The sequence below is a fragment of the Dromaius novaehollandiae genome, chromosome 4 (genome assembly GCF_036370855.1).
Source record: "Dromaius novaehollandiae isolate bDroNov1 chromosome 4, bDroNov1.hap1, whole genome shotgun sequence".
NCBI lineage: Eukaryota > Metazoa > Chordata > Aves > Casuariiformes > Dromaiidae > Dromaius > Dromaius novaehollandiae.
In genome coordinates this window covers 46,374,581-46,397,637 of record NC_088101.1, presented here as the reverse complement: position 1 = coordinate 46,397,637, position 23,057 = coordinate 46,374,581, and the positions used below count along the sequence as shown (strand labels likewise).

Below are 23,057 nucleotides of genomic sequence, written 5' to 3'. Positions count from 1 at the left end.
AGGTAATGACGTCTTCTGTTGGAGGAAAGCTAAGCACGGCAAAGTATGAGCACTGTTAGTGCTCTTGAGTGAGGCTTGGATGCAGAAAAGCTGAGAAACCTTTTGTTTCTTTCAACCGACAGTCCTCAGGGTATAAAAGTTCTTTCTAATCTAGAAAAGATGACCTTTTAACCCACCAATGAATTTGTTTTGATTTTTATCATTTTATTCTTTTTATGGCCAATTCTTTTTGCTGTTCTGACTCTTCTCTATGTTGGCTGTACTTTCAACTTTGAGTCATTTGCAAATTTGGGAAACCTCCCCCCCTTTTTTTTTTTTTAACAGATCTTGTCCCAATTTCCGTCTTGTTGATTATTAGTGATTCTTTCATTCACCTTACCAAATGCATAACTGAAGCTCTTGTGTCATAAAGATAAAAATGTCTGTCAAAAGAGAGAGAAGAAATTAGCTTGATATAGTTTACTTTTGTTAAATCCACTTAGGGTTTTATCACACTTACTCTTTCCCTCCATGTTTGATTATTGCTTCTTTTAAACTTGTTCGGGTCTCTCATTTTACCAAATGATTTTTAAAATATAGTATTTTAAACACAATCAACATTCAGCTAAACAATGCTGCTTAATCTCAAAAGCTTCTGGTCTAACTAGTCAGATAGTACAGTACAAATACTGATTTGCACCATTTTGTAATGAATTTTCTGTATGATATGAAAAAATAAATTATTTAACTTTTCAGTAAAAATTAAGGTCCTACCTTTTTGTATTGAATAATGATTCCAAACTTGACTGGGTATCTCTTGAATTTAGTCTGGTTTTTGGTTCATTAGAGTGACTAGCTTCCAAAATACTGTATTTACTGTTTCTTAAGAATAAATGTATAGGTAATTTTTTCCACTCCTATGGTAGTTTTCCCAGATAAAGTTGAATGAGAGATTGCTAACCAAATGCTGTCACTGTCAAAGTGAAAGGGTAAACTGGTTTTAGCAGTGCAGCCCTTTTCTACACCAACTGAGCCAACTGTACAAAAATAGAGATGATATTAAGAGTAGATGATTTACAGAAATGGTACTAAGCATGTAATGCAGTTGAAGAGATAAATGGGTTGACATTTTAAGTAACAAGCGTAACATGAACTGGCAGGCTGGAAGACTGACTAAGTACAGCTAACTAAATCCATTGTTTTTTCTCTATTAGTACTGAAGTAAGGATGCCTTAAACAGATAAATATGGATAAATATATTAAAGTGCGGAAGATTGGAGAAGGATCGTTTGGGAAAGCAATCCTGGTCAAAGCAAAAGAAAATGGCCAGCAGTATGTTATTAAAGAAATAAACATCTCTGAGGTGAGTGATATCATTAATTACTGATTTTTTTTATTATTATTTGTATTCCTGTTCTCAAAAATCATTATTTTCCTTCTGAAGATGTCAAATAAGGAGAGAGAAGAATCAAGGAGAGAAGTTGCTATATTGGCTAACATGAAACATCCAAATATAGTCCTGTATAGGGAGTCGTTTGAAGGTAAGATCAATTAATACAATAGAACCTGAAATAATAGTAGTAAGTGACTGTCTGTGTACTACTAATTTCATATAATTTAAAAATCACTGTGTTTTTCCCCTTTAATCATGTTCCCCTCCTTTTATTGCTATCATCAGTTCTTTCTGATTGTTTTTGTGATTCTTATACACATTTTAAAAAAGTGCAACAATTATATAGAAACATTCTTGTTCTCTCCCTTACATGATTTAATTTTGGTTAATGCTAAAGTGAAAGGGTTTTCTTTTTCTATTTCTCCACAGTATGTGCCGCTTAAAATCTTTCATCTATCCTAATTACTTGAATGCCTATGTACCCTAAATATGAGCATGATCTAAATTCAGATATTAATCACCCAGCAAGAGCAATCTCATCCCAAAGGTCTGTCATCTTGGAGTGTGGTCTTTAGTAATTACAATCATGTCATCGCTTTAAAAGCTGGAAGAATAGATGAGACTAAAAGTTTGCCTTACCAAGCTATGAAGGAAGGAGCAATTTAATTCAAAACTGGAAGAGCTTAATACAAAAGATGATTCACTGACATCCTTAGGAAGGAGCTACTTAACCAGTGGCCCAGAATTCTCTCCTGGTTATCATTTCTTCCAATGATAGTATGGAAGTTGTGGTAACCAAGAAATTTAGGAGCAAGATTTCACATAATTTTTACAGTGAATATCATGGGAAATAATCAGAAGAGGTATAAGATCCCAAAGCCCTATTGCGTAGAATTAAACCATGTAAGAACATTATTCTCATCGCCCTTCTTTCCTTTCTGCTGACTTTCATGCCTTTTGATTTTGGGTTTTTATTTTCTGCTCATTAAGTTAGAATTATATGCTGTAAATCAGAAGACTGTGGTTGTTGCTTTTTATAAATCCACACTTCCGTCTTCTCTCTAATAGAGGCCTGTTCTTTAAGACTGCTATATTTTATGAGGCAGATTCTGTAGTCTCTAGTTCATGAGACTTCATACTGCATCTTCCTTGCTGAAACAGATTGACTTTGAACATACTGGTTTTGATTTATAAAAGCAGTTTATTTCAGAGGTAGGTCTGCAGGAAATCCAGACTCCTAGGATTACATTTCAGAATAATTCCAATTGCAAAGCTTAGCCAAGGTACGAACCACTGTAAGCTCAAATGAGAAGTTCTGTTGCTGATGTTTTGGAAGACAGATTTCGGAAATATGTTGTGGAAATTAAGTTTAAGAGACTTAGAGGCTTTAATTATTTTTCACTCTATTTACTTTTATAGTATTATGACTAACTTTTCGTAGTCATAAGGGGTGTTTCTTTTGAGTGGTGTGTGATCATGTGTACTTATTCACCTTTTCTCAAAATCACACCTAGTCTGTGAATACTGTAGCTCTTGTATTTTACTAGCCTATTTGAGTTGCTATTCAAGAAATGTTAGAATTTTCATCAGTATGCTTGTAATTTGCCATTTGTTTCTGCCTAATCTCTTTTTTCAACAGTTATAGAAAAGATTGTATTGGGGAACAAAACTGTAACTTTGTATAAATGTATTATGTGTGCTCAAACTGATTTTAGAGGTCTCCCCAAATTTCTTTCAAAATGAGAAAATACTGATTTCCATAAGTTGTTGTCTGCTGGAAGCTTTCTTGTTGTTCTTCAGTCTCTGAAATGAACTCTTCAATCTGGTATGAGGACTGATAATTGCCATGTTCTTGCACTACGTATGCATATATTGTCCAGGTAAAACTGCAAGAAGGAATTAGGCAGATGCAATTACCTGATTTAGAACTTTAAGATATCTGGTTTTAGAGCTAGGTGATCTATGGATGTTTGCAATAGCAAGTAGGGTGGAGAGTGGTTTTTATATTGCATTCATGAAGTGACTTCTTTAATTTCATAGTGGTCTTGCACCTCATTCTGGGGCAATGGTTCTGTAGACGTCATTTTTCCCTCTGCATCAAATAATCCATTATCGAAGATGGGAAACATATGTTGTGAAACTCAGAGTAAATACAACTTTTTTTCTTGAAGTTTGGAAAAAGGAATAATAAATGATATCGGAAGCTGCACATGAAAGGGTTTGATTTCTTAATTGCTTTCTCAATGACCCATGTTGAGACAAACTGTTGTCGTTAAGATATTCAGAAAGATATCTTAGAGAGGTTATTTTTTATTGAAATATTTTGGGTTTTGTTTTACAGAAAATGGGTGTCTCTACATAGTGATGGATTACTGTGAAGGAGGAGACCTGTTTAAAAAAATAAATGCCCAGAAAGGAGTCTTATTTTCTGAGGATCAGGTAACAGCAAACTACTGCCTTAGCTTTTTGCGGCATAATACTTTCCATGTCCTTTAAAGAATTTTTGTTCAATCTGGCAGATATGGTTGCTTAAGATGTATAAAATGTTCCCAAATTGTGATTCTCGTTGCTGCGAGCCGCAGTAATGACTAAAAGCTTAGCTGAAGATCCACGGTATGTTAATTGGGATTTTGTCTGTACGTGTAGGATACTTTAAAACAAACAAACAAACAAAAAACCCCAAAAACTGCACCTCTTGCAAACTAAACCGCATCTGATAAATGAAAAATACTAAGGGAGTGGACAGGCTGAAGTTTTTTAAACCTATAAAATGTTACGACACAAGATTTTTGTTTTGTAATACTGATTTTTTTTCATTTATCCTAGGTATAAAATAACATACTTTGTAGATATAATAATATGGAATATAATAATATGAAACTTATGTCATTCAAATGTTTCTTTTTCAATAGAAATATTTGATATTATGTTGGAAGTATACTAGCAGATTTTTCTTCTTCATAATACTGGTTATAAAATCATTTATGCAATGATTAGATCTATCTAAGGATGCAATCATTAGACAGTCTGGAATAATTGAGAGGATTTTATGTACATATTCAATTAGACAAAGCAAAAATAGATTCTGTAGGATTTAATTTTTTTGTTCAGAACTGAGATATGTTTCCTTGTTTACAAATAGTTTCTACACTTTTGTGTTTGTATGCAGTAGGAATGCATCAGAATCTCAACTTAGCTCTGGCTGGGAAGGCTTAGGACTGTTCTAGGTCTATTGGTGATATTCCGAGTAGGGTAGTGATGAAAACTTTTCTAGACATAGTTTGTATAACTTCTAATTTTCTAGTTTGGACTTTGGACTCACATTTACAAGAACTGAAAATAGAAAAGTGAAAATCACACCTTGCATTTTATTGTAATTTTGATATGTATGTACTCTTGAGTTGTGGAAATGAAACAACTATTCCACATGGAAGAGTGTTTGCAGTTAGCCTCATTACATTTTGTGACTTTCACAAATCCACGATAATGTTGGTTTTGTTGGCTTGTTTATAGTTTCTAATTGCATGTTGTTATTTGTTACTTTTGTAATTGAAATCTACTTTGTACTATTTTTCTTTTAAAGGTGAAATAGATAAAAGCTACTAGATAAAAGAAGCATTTTTGTAAGCTAAGCATCCATATGGCTCTTTAGGACTCGTTTCATTAACTAATTGACTATAAGAAGACTTTGTATTGGTTACAGCAGAAGTACAATCTTAAGGATACAAGTTCCATGTTTTAAGTATTACAGACAATCAGATTCAAATTGCATACCTTTATCTTTATCATACCATTATCTTTATCATACTATTATTGTATACCATTATCTTTATAATAAATCTAATAGTATCAGGATTAATAATATCTGGATAGTTTAATGTGTATCTTTGATTAAAATAAGATGTTTGTGTTTATATTATAGTGATAGTAGCATTACATTCTTAATGTTTCTAGGATATATATGAAGCCAGGTTTGTGGGAAGAGGATAACATTTTGAGTTATAATTATAAAACTGATTTGATGAAATCCTGAGGAAAAAATACCTGGAAAAGCTTTCAAATAAGTTAAGATATTGATGTTGCATATTCTTTTTTACATTTAGATTCTGGATTGGTTTGTACAAATCTGTTTAGCACTAAAACATATACATGATAGAAAAATCTTGCATCGGGACATAAAGTCACAGGTATGCTGGGGTGTGTGTGTGTGTCTATTTTTTTTGTTTTCTTAATTTACTTCCAAACTGATTATGTTATATCTCGATAGTGTCAGCTGGGAAATTATGGAAAATATTTGGAATACATCTTTTTACATAAATGCTTTTAATTTTGGAAACACTTTTTGTTTATAATCTTTCAGAACAGGTTTATTTGATATTTGTACAAACAGATGAGGCAAAGAAGCTATCTTACCATTATTCATATGACCTTTTGTCCCACACTTAATTATATTTTAGAATTTATAGTGGTGTTTTTTCCAGTTTTGGTAAAGTAGGACAAGAATAGATCTGTTATTTCCCAGTAGTCAATAACATTAATGGTAGTGACTTCAGAGCGATTGAATGGTAGAAAACCTTACTCCTTCCAAAACATGTTGAGAACAAAAAGTGTGCAACTGTGTGAATGTTTTAATTAACAGACTTCTTAAATTTCTATACCAAGAATATATTTTTGACCAAAGATGGGACAATACAGCTGGGAGACTTTGGAATCGCCAGAGTTCTTAACAGGTAACTCCTATTTGCTGCTAGTTTCTCTGAATTAATCTAAATAGCTTTGTTCTAGGAAAACATGTGTGCACACTATGTAACTTAACTAGTTAACATTCTTCTTTTTTCTTAGTACTCTAGAACTGACTCGCATTTGCATAGGAACGCCATACTATTTGTCACCTGAAATATGTCAGAACAAACCTTACAACAATAAAAGGTACTGATAAGCATTTTATTAAGTATTTTGGGGAAGGAGGAGGGAGTGTGTTCTTTAGAAATCTGAAGCTGTTCTACTCATATGATAGTAAACAGCCTTTAGTTAATCCCTTACCCAAGAATGAAGTGGGCTTCGCTATGCAGACGGTATCTCAGCAGCTTGATGTAGTACAGAGCAATGTGATCCGGAGATGATTTGCTTAGTGCTCTGAGTTGTAGATCTAGCCATGTTCTTATTTATGGCTCTGCTTTGATTTCTCTACACACCATTTGTGCTGCCTTAATTTATGCAGTATGAATGTTAAAGCATGTTAAGAATGAAAAAATCACAAATATGCTGATTGTATTCTCTAAGCGTATGTATAGATATGTATAGATTCATACACAGAAGAACATCCTTCAAATACTTTGCTTATGTTTGCTGCCCCTGCAAATAGGCTGTATCTGGTAAGAGTTTCCCTACTATAATTAAAATGTTCATTACCAAGTTAATTTTATGTTGCACTAACTTGCTGAAGTGCATCCATTGTTGTGGGTGCCTTATATTAATTTCCTTAATTTTCTTAAAGGATAAAAATGATTATAGTTCCCTGCCCCATAATCTCTCCTGCATGGGATTTCTCATTCAATGATATTCCAACCAAATTCTGCTATCCTGTAATGAGTGCGGGTAAGGTAAGTCAGTGTTAAACAGGATAAATGACCTGTTTAATTGAATATAAGAATTGTACTTGCTGAACTGCTTATAAAATTATATTTGGAATTTCAAAGATGTCTCAGGCAAAAAGTACACATTTAAAGAAAAAATCTTTTATCCCTATTTTGTCCAGTTTCTCTGCTTTGGGTGATACAGAGGAAAAGTCTTAAATAAAATGTGTAGCCAAACTAATCCAGTCTGGTTTTCACGTTGGCCCTGTGTTTTATTGCTGGATTTTTTTTTTGTTTGTTTCCTGGTGATGGAGTTTTGTAAGGGGAAGGGAGTAAATTAGAGGGAACTTGTACATACTGAAAATGCAACTTTTTCTTTCCCTTTTCAGTGCCACAGTACTTGATTAATAGTTTATTTGGCAGTGTCACACCTAGAACTAATTCTTAAAGTCTGTGTTCTTTGATTTAGTGATATCTGGGCCCTTGGTTGTGTTCTCTATGAGATGTGCACACTTAAACATGCGGTGAGTAGAAACTGAGTGTTTCTTTAAGAGAATAATGATTTCAAACACAGGGTTTTTTCCTCATTATTATCATACAAACATATTTATGTTTTGAGTTTATCATCTGTGTTTTGGTTCATGCCAATCTCTGCAGAAATCTTAGCACTGCATTTTTTGTTTTCTGTGAATTGTGTGTTAGCTACAGAAGTGTTAGGTATGGTAACAAAAGATACTATTCATAATGTTCCTTTCTTTCCAAAAACGTGACCTTTTCATTTTTACTGAGAAAGTCTGAATTTAGGCTGCCACCTTTGTGCAGATGGATTAGTATATTTCTTTGTTTAGAACAGAAATAGTTCTTTAAAAAACTCCCAAAGTAAAACAGTTGCCAGTTTTTTTATTTTGCTCATTTAAAACATACCTCTTTGTTTGTCATCCACTTTCCAGTTACAAAGGAAAGAAAAAACCTTTTTTCTATCTCTTCTTGTTAGAGATTTAAAAATAAGATTTATGAGGGGAGGGAGCACACTTCTGTCTTTTAAAATAAATAAATAAGCTATTTTTATTAAAAGGAAGATTACTACAACATGGACATCAGAAAAAAACTTTAAAGGGTTAAAGATTTCATGGTAGCTTTTGTGATTTCTTGTTGCTGGGTCTTTTCTGCAGCAAGTTTGTTGCCTCTCAGAGAGTTGACAGCAATAGGTTTTCTGTGAGCTGGTTGATAAGTACTAGTTTTTCATTGTACAAAGGAATTGGAATGGCTCTCTGCTTCCTGAGCTTATGCTGAAATCTAAGCTTTCCTTTGGATTTGGCACAGAATGAATGTGAACACTTTACATCCTTTCATTTGAAAAGTGACTTCACTAAAAAGTACAGAAAGCATGTGATGGTTGAATGTTTTAGGGAAAGGCAGAGAGCAGATGAAGTGTATATTACACAATACTTTATAATATTTTATCCTTAACTACTGTAACAGCATATCACTGTCAGTCTAGGTCTGAAAGGAGATAACTATTTGTTAGCAAAGACAGCATATTGCTTTCAGAATTTAAGCTTCAGATCTCAATAGCGTGACACTATTGATAGGCAGCAAGCTTTTTTAAATTGATGGTCTTGAAAATTTGTTTTGCTATGTTGAGGCAAAGAAAGTCCTTATTTGTTTTTCCTCACCATATGAAACAACTGTGTTTTTGGGGTTTTTTTGTTTGTTTTGTGATACAGTTTGAAGCCGGTAACATGAAAAACTTGGTACTGAAGATCATCTCTGGATCTTTTACTCCTGTTTCTATGCATTATTCCTACGACCTACGTAATCTGCTATCACAGTTATTTAAAATGAATCCTAGGGATAGACCATCAGTCAACTCCATATTGGAGAAAAACTTTATAGCCAAACGAGTTGAAAAATTTCTCACACCACAGGTATGGAGATGGTTTTAATTCTATTTTTGCCTGAAAACATCATAGGACTTTCCTTTTTTTATTCTAATGTCAATATACAACATAAAATTGGAGTAATAGTATTTCCTAAAGCTTTTATCCAGGCATTTTCTGTTGAGGAAAAAGAATGTTACTTTGATCTTGCTAAATTTACAATATTGATAAAAAGAACTACAAAAAACAATTTCAAATTGCTAAAGCAGTTGGTAGTTTTGCAAACAAATTTTAATTGGCATTTTCTTTTTCTCTCAGGAGCATTGTTTTGTATTTCTTTCTATTTAGTGAAGAATTATGAATCAGATGTTGATCTGTTTAGATATACATTGTTGCATAAAATGGCACTGATGATGACTTCAGCATCACTTCTTTAATGTTATTTCTTCAATCTGGTATTTTGTTCTTAATTTGGAATGGCCTGCAGGTTTGTTCTGTGAAATATTGCTAAGTAAACTAATCATTAAATTTCTTAATGCTTAAATGCATCTCTTTATATGCAAGCTAGAAGTTGCTCAGTATTCCATATTGGATCTGTTGACATCTATTGATGTCATTTTAGTATAAATCTAGTTTAAAAGAAGGCAAGAATAACAAGTGGAGAAAAGTACTGGTGTTATGAGGTAAGCAAACATAGACAGAGAAAGGACATGGAAAAATGAATGCAAAAGGAGAACTTCTTAAGTATAAAGAATTCTAATGGACTATAGTTTGAACTATTATTAATTGAAAGTCTTCCACATATAGTTGAAATTCTGATTATATATGGGCCCTTCTCGTCTAAATTTCTTTATCTGTGAGTTAAAAGTTTCATTGAAAGGTAAGATTAAGAAGTCTTTACAACGAAGCTCATTGTCCTAACCTTTACAGCAGTAATTTTTTGATCTGATTTTTATTTGCAGCAGCTCAAATGGATATGATATTTTTATTTGAGGCTATTCAGACTTTACTAATATTAACAACTATTAATTATGATAAACTACTAATTGATAATAAGCTACTACAAGATGATGATACTGTTTTCTCCTCAGTTGAATACAAATACTTGAACACAATTTTTCCAACTGATTCACTGACATATTCAGCTTAAAGGGATGCTATCTAATTTAAAGCCAAAAAAAAACCCCAAACAAAAATAGAAGGCACCTTTTACAGACTATATTGATCACAGGTACAAAAGGTGGAGGTGATCTTTCTGTGACATAACTGTAATGCCTGTTTTCTTTTAGTTTCACCCACGACTAATCTTGTGCTCAGCTTGCTTTGGTCTGAGCTTCAGAAAGCTTCTCTAGGTATATGTCACCATCAGCATGGCTCAACTATTGCTGAAATCCTGCTCTTAACTGACAGGAGATGAGTCTACCAGGATTATATGAATTCTTAATTTTTGTAGTTAATAAGTCACAATAAAAAGTACACTTAAATTACAGAGCATCCTTGGCGGGGGGGGGAGGGAGCCTCGAAAAGTACTCGAGAGCCATACTTCCATGAACAGCTCTTATTATTGGAACACCACACTGCAGTTGTTCTGCTTGCAGCTCACCAACCAAATAAAAGCTTTAAGGCCATTGAAATACCAGTAGTAGAAGACAGTTCTCATGTGTGACTTCTTGCTTTTGATGACAGACTATAGAGGTTAGAAAGTGTGTCTCTGCTGTTGCGTGCAGTTTTAGGCTCTGCACTTTTGTTCTTTTAGGGTTTTTTGGTGTAGGCTTTTTATTGGTTGGGTTTTGGTTGTTTGGAGAGGTTGGGGGGTTGGCTTGGGGGGGTTGGTTTTTTTGTGTTCTGGGAATTTTGGAGGGGGTTTTGTTTGGGAGGGTTGGTTTCTTTGTTGTTGTTTTGGGGCGGTTGGGTGGGTTTGGGAGGGGTTGGGCAGATTTTGGGGGGTTGGGGCAAACGGGGGGTTGGTTTGGAATTTGGGGGGAATTGAGGTTTTTTGGGGGGGTGGGTTTCTTCTCTTGTTTTTTGTTTTTTTATTATTTTTTAACTCCCCCAACATCTATTGTAATTGGCTGGTGATCTCTAAGCAAAGCAAAATCATCTGGATAGTTCAAGATTCTATAAGGACTATTCCTTAAACTTTGAGGGTTTGTGATTAGCCAGTTGGCATTGCTAGCAGTCCTTGTCAGAACACTAAATGTATTCCTGGCATGCTCTAGGGCTTGAAAGGTGGTTTGTAGTACAGCCATTATCTGTTTGCATGTAGCTGTACCCATCGTAAAAGTTATTTTATTGTTGACCTCCTTTGAATGTTCTGTATTGGTAGGACCAGTTGATGCACTTGGATTTGGTAAGAAGTCTGAAAGCAGGAAGTTAGAACATGAGAACACTGTGCCAGGTCAGCTAAAAGTCACTCTTGTTCCTTATCCTGCGGGCCATGAACACTGGCCATAAACAAATGCCTAGTGAAGAGTATAAAAATACAAGAAGCCTTCCTTTTTTGTACCTGGCTTCAGTAAGGATATTTCTCAGTTTTATTGTACTTAATGTGTCTGACAGAAGTCCATATATGTTGTTTATAGAAATCCATATGTACAGTCATCTTCCCATCTTGGAAAGAATAGGGAAACAAAAATTCCCAAACATCTCTGAAGGACTTTTTAAACTTTTTTTTTTTTTTTGAGGCAAGGCTGTCTGAGAAATTGAAATAAAATCTGAAGACTATACAGAATCTAAAATAAACTATGCACAAAACCATGTTGATGTTCACATTAATTTTCTTGCAGCTGTGATTAGCTAGTTCATAAATGGGGTAACAAGTGCCAGACTGCCCAGAAGTTAGACTAAATCATTTTTTAAAGTGATATGAGTAGTTCTGCCAGAAATGGTTGAAAATATTGAATCCAATTTCATATTAATTTTAATAATAATAAATTGAATTCATGTAATTGAGTATTCATTTAAACTTAGGTTATGGTAGATACCGTTAGTTAGAAGCCTACTAAAAAAGCTATATATATTTTTCTGATAAGGAGTTCTGCTTTTTAGCTTCAGACATAAATACTGTTTGCTAATAATTCAACTTTTTGTTTAGCTTATTGCAGAAGAATTCAGTCACAAAATGTTCCAAAAGTTGGGGCCGCATGCTGCAGCAGGTAATTAATTGTGTAAAAGAACTTTTATTTTCAGCTCTGGTAAGATAGTATATGTATAAATGTTGCACTGTTCTTTTATTGCTTGGGTTTTTTTTTTTTAATACCTGATTCTAGAAATTTCAGGAGAAAACAGGAGAAGTAATGCTCTCTTTTCCTGGAGAGGTGGATGTATGTAAACCTACAAATCATACAAATATAAACTATGGGCCTCTAGCCCTTTTAGGTGTACTTTTTAGTCTTACAGTATGTTACACTTACAAAATGTAAAGAGGTAGTAAAGACTCAAAATACTGGAAATCATTTATATGTTGTTATTGTAGGGGAGTTGTCTTACTAACGACAAATGGTTAATGAGAAATACCATTTCTTATAAAATTTGGAGTATTTTGTTAGTGATTCCGAGATTAAGTCCTGACTTCAGCCCAGAACAGTAGAATTTCTACTGCTGCTAGTAAACCAGATTGTGGTTCAGTTTTGCAAGATGATCTGTTTCTAATTCATTTTCCTGTATTGGTTACTTTACTTTTTTTTTTTTGGTACAAATTCTTCCCTTCTTATTATTTTATTTCCTTGTAATATTTTGAAGCTGTGGTAGGTGCTCTGGTGTTTTTTTGATTGTCTTGTGGCAAGTATTTCACTGCTATTCTGTCATGAAAGAGCCCTGATAATGCAGAATCAAATTCACAAGTAGATACTGGCATATTTTCAGGAACTTTCCAGCGGAACAATATCCCCAAAGGCCACTGAAACAGTAGCTCTGTTAGAAATCTTTTGCTGACCTGAGTGTTGCAGGTTGCAGTCCTGTGTCATTTGTGGAGGCCTGCCTCTGAATTCCATTTGGAAAGCTTTTCCCTGTGTCCATGACAAAGTGATAGTAAAACATGGCAAATGGAATAAGAAGTTCCAGTTCTTCAGATTAAAGTGAAGCGATCCAAGCGAAAAGGTCAGAGATTGTGTTCTTGTTTCTTACCAAGTATGAAGTTTAGGAAGGCCATTTTGGACAACTGGATATATTGCACTATCAGCTCACATGAATGAAATGGTTAGCAGTTCACCCATTCTCCTTCAGCCCTGCTGTCCCAAAAGCTGGAAAAAGGGAGATGTGGTGCATTGGTAGGCCTGGATATCCTTGTAAAAGAGTCTTCTCTTGTCTAGCAAAAAGACCAGCTCATGGACAAAGCTTGGCTTCAGTTGCACCAGCTCAGAAAATTACCAAACCTGCTGCAAAATACAGAGTGCCTTTAATGAGCAAGAAATCTGGTGATGCACCTAAAAAGATTCATGCGAAGAAGCCATTGATTAAATGTGGACAGGTAAGAACCTCAGTAACTTAAACTGAGCTGTTTGTTAGTACCTATTAAAATACTATGCTTTCCTTTTCAAAATACTTGTTATGTGGACACATGCAAAAAATAGTTTAAATGCTTGCTTTACATATGTTTTCAGTTCTTCTGTTGGTGTTGATTGCTCTTGGAAATGTTGGAAGCCTGTCAGTTATAAATATCAGTGTCATTGGATAAGAATCATTGAATCTTTTTTATTTGTTCAAGAATAACCTCCAAATTTCAAACCTTAGAAAACTAATTTTGGGTTATTTTCTAAAGTGTTGTCAGCAGGAGAAATTGTATAATCAGATGAGTTTTGCAGACTTTATTCCATGAGCTAATAACAAAATTATTTGCTATGTACCTTCATACAGTACTTCCAATCTTTCCTTCAGTCACCTTTCTCTGCACACCGTGTTACATTAAAAACACCGTACTTCTCCCTGTTGATTTTTTTTAATTACTTCATGGCCAAGATACATTACATGGTACAACTTGGTCTGAACTACATGCACGTGCCACAGACCAAGCAGTTAGTAGGAAGCCCCCACTTCAGTTTTTTTCCACTCTCAGCAGGAGAACTAATTCAAATTTTCTTCTGAATGGGTGGGTTTTCTTTTTTCCTTCTCCCCATGACACTTCTGAGAACATAACATTGATATCTCTATACACCTATCAAATTTTTGATAGAAATTATCCTTGAGGTTCAAAAGTTACTGGAGGATTAAGGGAAAATTATCAAAGATCACACAAGCCTTGTTTCCCTAAAATACACAGTTTAAAAAAGAGAGCAAGGGAGAAGGAACACACAGACTGCTGTGTGTCCTTATGAGACCGTGAGGCTTTTTTCTGTTTCAAGACTTGGTTGCACGATCATCTGCTAGTCTGCTGCTGCTTACAATCCATTTCCCCAGCCAACCCCAAACCAACCCAACTTACGCAGAGACCCAAAGCCCTCACTGTAGCAGGGTGGAGACATAGAAAATGCCTCTTGCTGGAAGGAGTTTGTGTTGTACCTAGTGACAAGATGTAGCATAGAAAAAATGGCTACAATGTAATATAAATCCTCTTCTCTTTGATGTCACTTCAGGGTAGTCTGATCTTGCAGCTATAGACTGGCTTTTCAAAGGAGCATATAACAATAATCTCCTTTGTTTTACTGGTGTTAGCTCACTGTAGTTGAAATACACTGGCTTAAGTTTCTAAAGGCTTATGTTTCCTCAAGTACTTGATTTAAAGTACTAATCTGATAGGATTTTTAGGTTGTCAAAAAAATTTATGAAGCTGTAAATATCTGTGTTCTATAGTCAAAATAAGCACGCTTTACTAGTAACCATCACTTATCTGAGAAGGAGATTGGAATAAATGCATAGCTTATTGTGTATCGCTACTTCTTTACTAGGTATTTGATAGTGGTTTCATTCACCTTTTCCATAGGTATCAAGAACTTGGGTAATGTTACCAAACAAAGAGTCTCAGGATAACCTAGTAAACCTGTTTTCCAAATAAAAATTTATCTTAATATCTAGGGACCCTAGAAATAATATGAACAGATCATAATATGGAATGGCATTGTCAAAGAAGAGAAATTAAGACAAAACTAACTTAAAAATTACTGCCTTCAGCTTTCAAGAGGGAGATCTTAATACAGAATGAACAAGTATGGTCGCATTTACCCTAGATCTTAGCAGTGTTTTTAATTTAAAAACTCCTGAATAATATTGTCAGCCCTGTTTTACACATACTATATTGTGGATTTAAGAATCTCTCTGATAAGAATTTTTCCTGTCTTCTTGGCATCATGCTGTCTAACTTGAAGTTTCACCTTATATCCAGGCCTTTCCAACTCCAGTGAAGAAAATGAATCTGGAAGAAAGGAGGAAAATGTTTGAGGTATAATGAAATCATCTGTTAATTTTCAAACTACTCAAAAGCTAAGTCCAGAACAAGGATGACAAAATAAAATCTTCAAACCTTTCGTCCTTATTTCTTTTTTCCACTACCTAACATTAATTTTTGTCTTCATGGGTGTACCTCAGCCATTGGAGCACTAACCAATCTTGATGGAGACTTAAAAGAATAATGGTTCAGTAATAAATACCAAATTATATGGTTATTTTTCAGGAAGCTGCAAAAAAGAAAAGATTAGAATTGCCTGAAAAAGAAAAACGCCAGCGAGATCAGGTAGACAAGATACTTCAGCCTTTCTTTTTGTACCCATAGTAACTTGAATGAAATACTTTGATATGTGTTGTGTTATATGTTGCCTAGCAATATATAGAGTAGTTCAAATTCCCAGTTACTAAACTTGTTTAATTCTTGTTTTAATAAATAAATTGCATACCAGTTTACTGAAGGCAGAGCAAATGAGAAGATTGGAAAAAGAAGGGGTAAAATATGTTTAAAATGTGTTTTACTTAAAGTGTTTCCTTGAATTATATTTTCCTTTATTGTTTTCTCCTTCAGATGGAACGAGTAAACAGAGCCAGGGAACAAGGATGGAGGAATGTGCTTGGTTCAGGTGGAAGTGGTGATGTTAAGGTTGGCAGCAGATGCAGAAATGTGGTGTAGCCTGTTTCCCTTCCCCATGTCTCCCCCACCATTGGTTATCTGTCCTGGTCTTTTCTCTTTTCAAAAAGATCAACTCTTGGAGCTGCCCAGTATTAAACTATAAATAATTTAAGAGAGATTGTATAACAGACTTTTTTCCCTGGCTTCTTGGAGATCATGTGCAATTTTCATTTTTAATACTTAAATTTCAGAATCTCCTGTCTTTTGCCAGGTCTTCATACTCCCCTTTCTTTTTTTGCAGTCCTGCTTTTGCTACTTTTCCTATGCTGAATCTGTGCATGAACAGTTTCTTTCACGTTCAAGCTTGTTCTTCAAATTTTTTGTTGAAATATTTTCCAGGTTCTCATATTATGATAATGGACCGTTTGCCCGGTATTTAAAACATGCTTCTAAGCATTCTTTGTTTTTTACCAACATAAATGACCAAGTCAGTATATATAGAAAAGTTGGCTGTGAGGGGAAAAAATTCCTGAGTAAATTTTAAATGTTTTTTTTTCCTCAAAGTAGTAAACTTTGTAGCCATTCACTTCTTGCAGGATTGAATTACATAATTCAGTCTGATTCCTGTGACGGTTTCATTTTGCCTCTTTGTGCGTATCTTAGTTTCATGGAAACGTAACTGTTCTGGGAACTAGTCAGTCTCATGAAGGTACTTGAATATTAACGTTCTCTACCTTCACCAGACAGAACCAGTGCAGAATTAAGTATTGTCATGGTGCAAATCTGTCTGACAGTATAAATTAGATTACTACCACAAATTGCTGTATTTTAATGAGTCTTACAAATATTTGGCTTAAATATGTTCAGCAGAGTTTTTGTGAACAAGCTCTGAATGAAGAGTAGAGTCAAAAGGAGTAGAGGTTTTATTTTCTGTTCCATGTACAACAAGAATATGAAGAAAACACAAGTATGTGGCCAGGTTTCAATAGCTATTTGCTAATTATCTATATGCTTTCAAAATAGAAATCATCTTTGGATGCGTGCCATATATAGATAAACTTTATTTATATAAGTTTAAATATGAAAACAAACTTAAAAATGACAGACTTTGAGAATTAGCATGTGCTGGTTGAATGGAGAATCAAAGGAAATCATTTGGTTCCTATACGTCCCTTTTCTCAAGGTAATGCTGCCAAATACAGCACAAGCTTCCATATAACATGACATACCAGCACCACCACATTTGAATCAGAGCTGCATATGTGCCCTGAAAACAATCATGCTTCTAATTAACTTTGAAAGTTTCATTGCAAAACATTAGACATTGCAAACAGGCACAATTCTGTTGTAGCTAAATGTGCATTATTTTTCTGTACTCTCAAAGTCACTAGGGGAAACTTAGATTCAGTGGCTGTGTGTATTTTCACAAAGTGTCACTTATGTAAAATGTCATGGCAAACTTATGCTTTAAAGATGTTTTAGATTTCTTCTCAAGGTACATTGGGTAATTTTGTACAAATCTTACTGCAGACTAGTAGGTTATCATCAATCTAGGTTTCCATTTATTATCATGGTATTCTTGATTGAATTTTCATTTTCTTTTCTCTTGCGTGAAAACAGTGCATCCAGTGACTTCTTGACAATGCTATTAGCCTGGAATAGTAATGTTCAAACTTTCCATTAATGCAGGCTGCATAGCCTCTTATGAAGGCACAGAAGGGCAACATACTGTATGATTTTCTTCTCCTGTCTTCTTTTTGGGAGACTGGCACCTATTCCAGAAGGGGAATAAGGGAAGAAGGTGGCAAGGAGTTGACTTGGGGTTTGTGGTTCTAGCAGGGGCTCTAACTGTTCTGCAGACTTGATGAGCATCTGCTCTAGAACATTTGCCTAGAGATTGATCATACTATTTCACTAGGTAATCTTTCTGAAAACTGAGCTCTAACAGTTATAGGTGAAACCTTGAATAGTGTCTAAAGCAGTGCTTTGCATTTAATTTGTAGAAAAGGTAGGCTTGTACAGTAAATTATTTTTATCCAGAGGAATAGCATGCTAGCATATTTGAATGCCTGGATAAATCTTTCTGTCAGCATTCTATCATATGGATTAAGGAGGAGCTATTGATGGGTGTTGAGCAATTGAAATTCTTCAAATGTGAACTAAATTTCCTTGTCAAATATAATCTGTTCAAGAACGCTTGCTTTAAATGGGCAATCTTAAACCTGTCACATCTGCACTGACTATTTGAATGTATGTAGAATACTTCAGACCACTCTGGAAAGAACATCTACACTATTATTAAAATAAATTCCGTAGATTCACTATCATGGGCTGTTTGACCACTCCGGCAGGTATAAAGTGAACATTTTTATGCATGTGCTGACAACCTTAACCTTGTTTTGCCAATTTCACGTTTTCTGCATCCATCCTTGGCTACTACTATTCACAACTGCTTGCAACATTTTTTTTATTTTCACCTGGAGGTTCTTTAGGGATTTTAATTCTATGAGAATGAGAGAAATGTTTTCTGTAAAGGGGTAACTTGTGGTAGATATTCCCCTGATCTGAGCATTAGATGGGAAGCTTCTCTATTCTGGTGATGCAACCAAATTATAGGTTGGTAAAAATGGGATTCTGAAATTAATCTGCACTTGGAATAACAACTTAATGCCATTCAGCAACCTGAAAAGTGTGCTTAACTGTTTCCAGCTTTATTTAAAAATGGTCATTTGGATACAAGTTACTCATTGGTACTTCAGTTAGCACTGTATCACTTTTAGCTTTTGTGCTAAAGTGTGATTTATGCTGTGTAGCGCATCTGTCTCTGGTTACACTTCAGTGGAATCTTTACCAATAACTTCCAAACTATGTGATGGATGTCACACGTATAATTAAAATATTATCAGAGGGAGGTAAATACTGTTTTGTTTTGGAGTGCTAACTGAAAAGTACATTTTTAATTTTTCAGTCTTGTTTTGGTGTATTAAAACAGGAACATGCCAGAAATAAAAGCACTAGTACCAAATCAGAATTGTTGCAGAACATAATAGTGCTTTTATTCTGCTGGGGAGATGGAAATTGGAAGGGCTTGTTAAGACCAATATTGAAGATTCCTGTTCTAACTCTTCTGATTTCCAGGCACCATATTATGGTGGTGGAGGTGGTGTTGGTCCTTTTCCTGTGTCTTCCAGAGGACAATATGAACACTATCATGCTATTTTTTATCAAATGCAACAGCAAAAGGAGAACATTAAAGTAGCTGAAGAGAGGGAAGCCAAATGGAGGGCAGGTGTACAAGGCCAAGAAGCTGTTGAAAGGTATGGCTACCTTGTGTTAGGAAGTTGCATGTAGTCTGCTTTAGATGAAAGTAATGAAAGTTACTGTACATATTTATCTACAGAGGAATTCCACCTGGAATACGTCCAGGAGTTCCTAAGGGGCCTGCAGGTCATCACCATTTACCTGATGCTGATGCAATTAGGAAAAAAATGAAAAGATTGAAGGAGGTGTCTAAACAAGCCAATGCAAACAGGTTGGACTATGATAATCCATAAATTTGTCCCTCCATGTTAGACTTCTGTTCTGTGTCTTGTTTCATTTAGTAGTCTGAGATGTCTCAAAACCACTTTTATCCATTGGTACCGTGCTGTCTGTTTGTGTGTTGGTCCCTCACAGACCACAATTCTTTTAGAACCAATGGATACCTTGGCTTCCCCTGACAGTAGAAAAAATGAATTGCTAACAACTGTAACTGGGCTAGATTTTGGCCAAAATTCTTGGTTTAATGCAGTTACAGTCTAGATAACACCACAAGCCTCCTTTTCTTTTTTCATAGTTCTACTTCTTGTGTTACTGGCCAAGATGCTTCCTCCACTTTTCATCTCATTCTGACTGTCTTCTTGCCATTTAAGTGTTTGATTCTCTAGCATAGAGCATTTAGAAAGCTCTCCTGTAGTTTGCTGCTGCAAACTTTTTAGGTCTCCTGTTTGTTGGTCAGTGGAAAATTTTCAGGAGCTTTCTTCAAGAGCAAGCTGTGAATACCAGGTATTATACTGGTGTGCAGCTTCTGGTTCTATGATGCTTATTCTTGGCAATTACTATAAAGTACATATGCATCTCGTATACAAACAAGCATTTTTTAATGATTTCTCTTGTTCAGGTATTTTTTTCAAAACCGCTTTACTTTTCTTCAAATCTGATAATGTTGCCCCAAGGACTGTGTCTGCACTAGAGAGCAGTAAATGGTGAAATGTCTTTTTTAGTAAGTCAGTACGTGAGCATTACTCACTGACTAAGCTTCTCAGAGGGACAAAACTTTCTCATGCATTATCTAAGCTTCTGCAGATCCAAAAATACAATCCACGGACAGAAAGATAAATGGAGGTAATAAGAGGAAAAGGAAATGGTCAGAGAAAATGTTATTGTTCTTAATTTAATTTTATTCAGTTTTATTTTTATATTTATATATATGTGTATGTGCACATATATGAGTATGTGTGCATGTTTTTAGGTTTTCTGTTTTAAAATTTACAAAAATAATATGATAACGTTTAACATGAGTGTTATCTTTCAAAAGAGAAGACTATACTATTTAAATATATACTATATAAATATATACTAATATAGATACTATTTTCTATGTAGCCATCTGGGCCATTGTGAGCTAATTAAAATTCTTTCTGATAAACCTCAGTACTGGAAAATGTATTTTTTCCAGCTGGCATAGATGTTTTTCCATCCTCCTATGCTTCTTCTCAACTCTACACACAGTGCCACCATCCCCAAATCATGTCTACATTAAGAAATATTATTAACGTTTGCCTTGCACATTTGACAGTATTAAATGCTATTTGGCTACAACCAGGTAAAATGTTTTTAATGTGATAAAATGGAGAGGAAATATTGAAGAGGTCTGCAAATTATCAGTAAAATGCAGATGAAGAGGAGGAAATGATGATTCAATATTTCTGAAATTCACAAACCCAAAAGCACTCAATGAAAATTCCAGGCAGAAGTTTCGGAACAAATAGAGATCTTTTTTTCCCTAATTGAGGTGCTGTCTTTTTAGTATCTAAAATATGTTAAATATTTTTATTTTATTATCTAGAGATAATTTTATCATCATAGCCAACATAATATTTCTCTCCTGTGTTTTATTGATTCAATTGAAGGTGAAATGTAAAGATACATGTTCAGGATGTTTAGCTAAAACAAAGAACTTAAATGGAACTTTCTTAAAGACAGGTAATTTACAGTATATATTAAAGAAACTGAGAAATTCTCAAGTTGTGATCTTTCTGATTATATTGCCACATCTAACATAAAACTAAATACATCTTCAGAAATCTTTAAAAATTGTCTCTTGGACAGAAATGTAGTCCAGAAGAAAACTAGATAAAACAGTTTTAAAGCCAGATGATCCATTTTGTTGAGCAGGGAAAAACAAATCATCAACAAATTTAGTTGGAATAACTATTTGCTGTGGACTTGGTTTGAGACAGATAGTTTTCTGCTTGAAAAGCACCTCTCCTCCAATACTGTAAGCTAATCTTCACCTGTATTACAGGTATTTGGACAGATTTCATTATCCACTCAATGAGTTAATATGTAATGAACCGTTACAGTCAAAATCTTGTAGTAAGTCAAATAATATGCGTATGCAAAGATTATCAAGTGTTTCTTTGTGGACTGTCTTGTGTTTTTAGAGCAGCTATGGGATTTGTTTTATTGTATCAAAGTACTTTGATCTCTGACTTTCTCTTAATGAATTACAGCAAATGGAAACAGTTTCATTTCCTCATTGCTAGAGGGAGAAAGGCACAAGATGCAAGGGTGTTTAATTAGTATGCTAATTCATTTATGATTTACCAGCAATAGTTCCTGTATTGCAGAATGATTCTTCCTTGACTGTTTCAGCCTAATGAGTTATTCCTGTCAGCTTATCCTAATTTCTTCCAGCCTGTTGCTGGACCCCCATTACTTTTCAGTTAGAAGAGGCTAAGGACCCAGGGAAAGGGGATTTCCTTTTCATTCATTCTAATAGAATATCTAACACCAGTCTGCAGCTTCTTTTATGGAAAGCTTTCCTATAAGTCCACGTCTAATTGGTTTGTCAGAAACTGGATCCCCTACAGAATGATCATATTTGCACGGAGGCTTGCCAGGTGCTCAGTTAAAATAATCTCAGTACAGCCACCTTATCTACCCAAACTGGTACCTGACCTGGGGTGGTATATATGAAAAAGCATCCTGTTCTGGCGAATTCTGCAGTAGGGAAAATTCTTTCCCTATTCCTCTAAAAGCAAACAACCCCCCCCCCCCCCAAAAGCAATTCCCTGGTACCCTCAGAATAGTAGTGCTGTGCTTATCCAAGGGGTAGAAGCTCTTACTCCAAGTGTAGGTTAGACTTGAGAGACTTCTGCAGTATTGATCTTACTGACTGGCTCATGTGATGAGTTCTTGCCCATCTCTGAAGGAAAACTTTGAAGGACTATGTCCTTTTTAACAGGTGATAGCAGTAATGGAATAAGCTGAGACATTTCAGAAATAACTGCACTAAGATTATGTTGCCTTGGATTTTTGTTTCAGTGACCAGGATACAGAAGGACAATACCATGTTCTGGATTTTTCAGTTTTCTTTTAACCTAGTTCATCTTACTTTCTTACATTTTGTGAAAGTCTGACTTGCATTTTATCTGATAAAAGGCATTTTCAAAAGAAGCCTTACTCACAGAAAGCTGCTTTTTCTTTGTGTCCCAGTTAATGTGTAAATGCAGTTGTTTTTTCTTTTTGTTTGTTTGTTTCTTTTGAGTGTCATATTCAGATACTTTCAGCTTGATATATGTTGCAATTACTCAGGCAAAAAGGATGGGTAGCTGCAGAAAGAGAAAAGCAAGTTGAAGAATTCTGGCAACGGAAGAGAGAAGCTATGCAAAACAAAGCTCGAGCTGAGGGACACATGGTATGGAATCTGATCTTCCTATATGTGTTAGTGTTCCAACATGCTTTATGAACCTTTAAAATAGCATCATAGCCACAAAATGCTAGCTAGATATTTTCTTTACATATTAAAAAGGGTGGGTACATGCTCTACTTGTACATTTTATGCTCATGGTTTTATTAAAATGTAACAGAATTGTGTGTGATACCTTTCGCCAAGATTGTGAATTTATCAACAAAGCAAAAATCTTTTTGTCCATATCTGATTTGATGTTGGGAGTTTTAGAACATTAGTTTCC

General features: G+C 34.8%; 1 protein-coding gene and 1 long non-coding RNA gene across 15 annotated transcripts in view; one reads left to right on the top strand and one right to left on the bottom strand.

Annotated features, from left to right (window-relative positions):
- The window catches only part of NEK1 (NIMA related kinase 1), a 52,063-nt gene that overhangs the window by 1,897 nt on the left and 27,109 nt on the right, over positions 1 to 23,057 (top strand). For 6 of the 14 annotated variants that reach the window (XM_064510948.1, XM_064510951.1, XM_064510949.1 and 3 more), the window contains 16 exons: positions 1,194 to 1,342; positions 1,424 to 1,520; positions 3,714 to 3,811; positions 5,476 to 5,559; positions 6,035 to 6,102; positions 6,215 to 6,301; positions 7,418 to 7,472; positions 8,676 to 8,876; positions 11,923 to 11,983; positions 13,139 to 13,296; positions 15,145 to 15,201; positions 15,433 to 15,492; positions 15,775 to 15,849; positions 18,958 to 19,136; positions 19,220 to 19,351; positions 22,678 to 22,780. In XM_064510948.1, coding sequence (XP_064367018.1) covers positions 1,226 to 1,342; positions 1,424 to 1,520; positions 3,714 to 3,811; positions 5,476 to 5,559; positions 6,035 to 6,102; positions 6,215 to 6,301; positions 7,418 to 7,472; positions 8,676 to 8,876; positions 11,923 to 11,983; positions 13,139 to 13,296; positions 15,145 to 15,201; positions 15,433 to 15,492; positions 15,775 to 15,849; positions 18,958 to 19,136; positions 19,220 to 19,351; positions 22,678 to 22,780 — 1,632 coding nt within the window. In that variant the 5' untranslated portion in view covers positions 1,194 to 1,225. Of the gene's footprint in view, positions 1 to 1,193; positions 1,343 to 1,423; positions 1,521 to 3,713; positions 3,812 to 5,475; positions 5,560 to 6,011; positions 6,103 to 6,214; positions 6,302 to 7,417; positions 7,473 to 8,675; positions 8,877 to 11,922; positions 11,984 to 13,138; positions 13,297 to 15,144; positions 15,202 to 15,432; positions 15,493 to 15,774; positions 15,850 to 18,957; positions 19,137 to 19,219; positions 19,352 to 22,677; positions 22,781 to 23,057 lie in introns of those variants that run through there. The other 8 variants (XM_064510953.1, XM_064510950.1, XM_064510955.1 and 5 more) reach the window with 6 other exon arrangements.
- On the bottom strand, positions 13,619 to 22,690 carry LOC135328229 (uncharacterized). Its single transcript, XR_010389022.1, has 2 exons — positions 22,551 to 22,690; positions 13,619 to 15,174 (listed from the first exon to the last, which is right to left on the bottom strand). It is a non-coding gene; the product is annotated as an uncharacterized LOC135328229 (long non-coding RNA).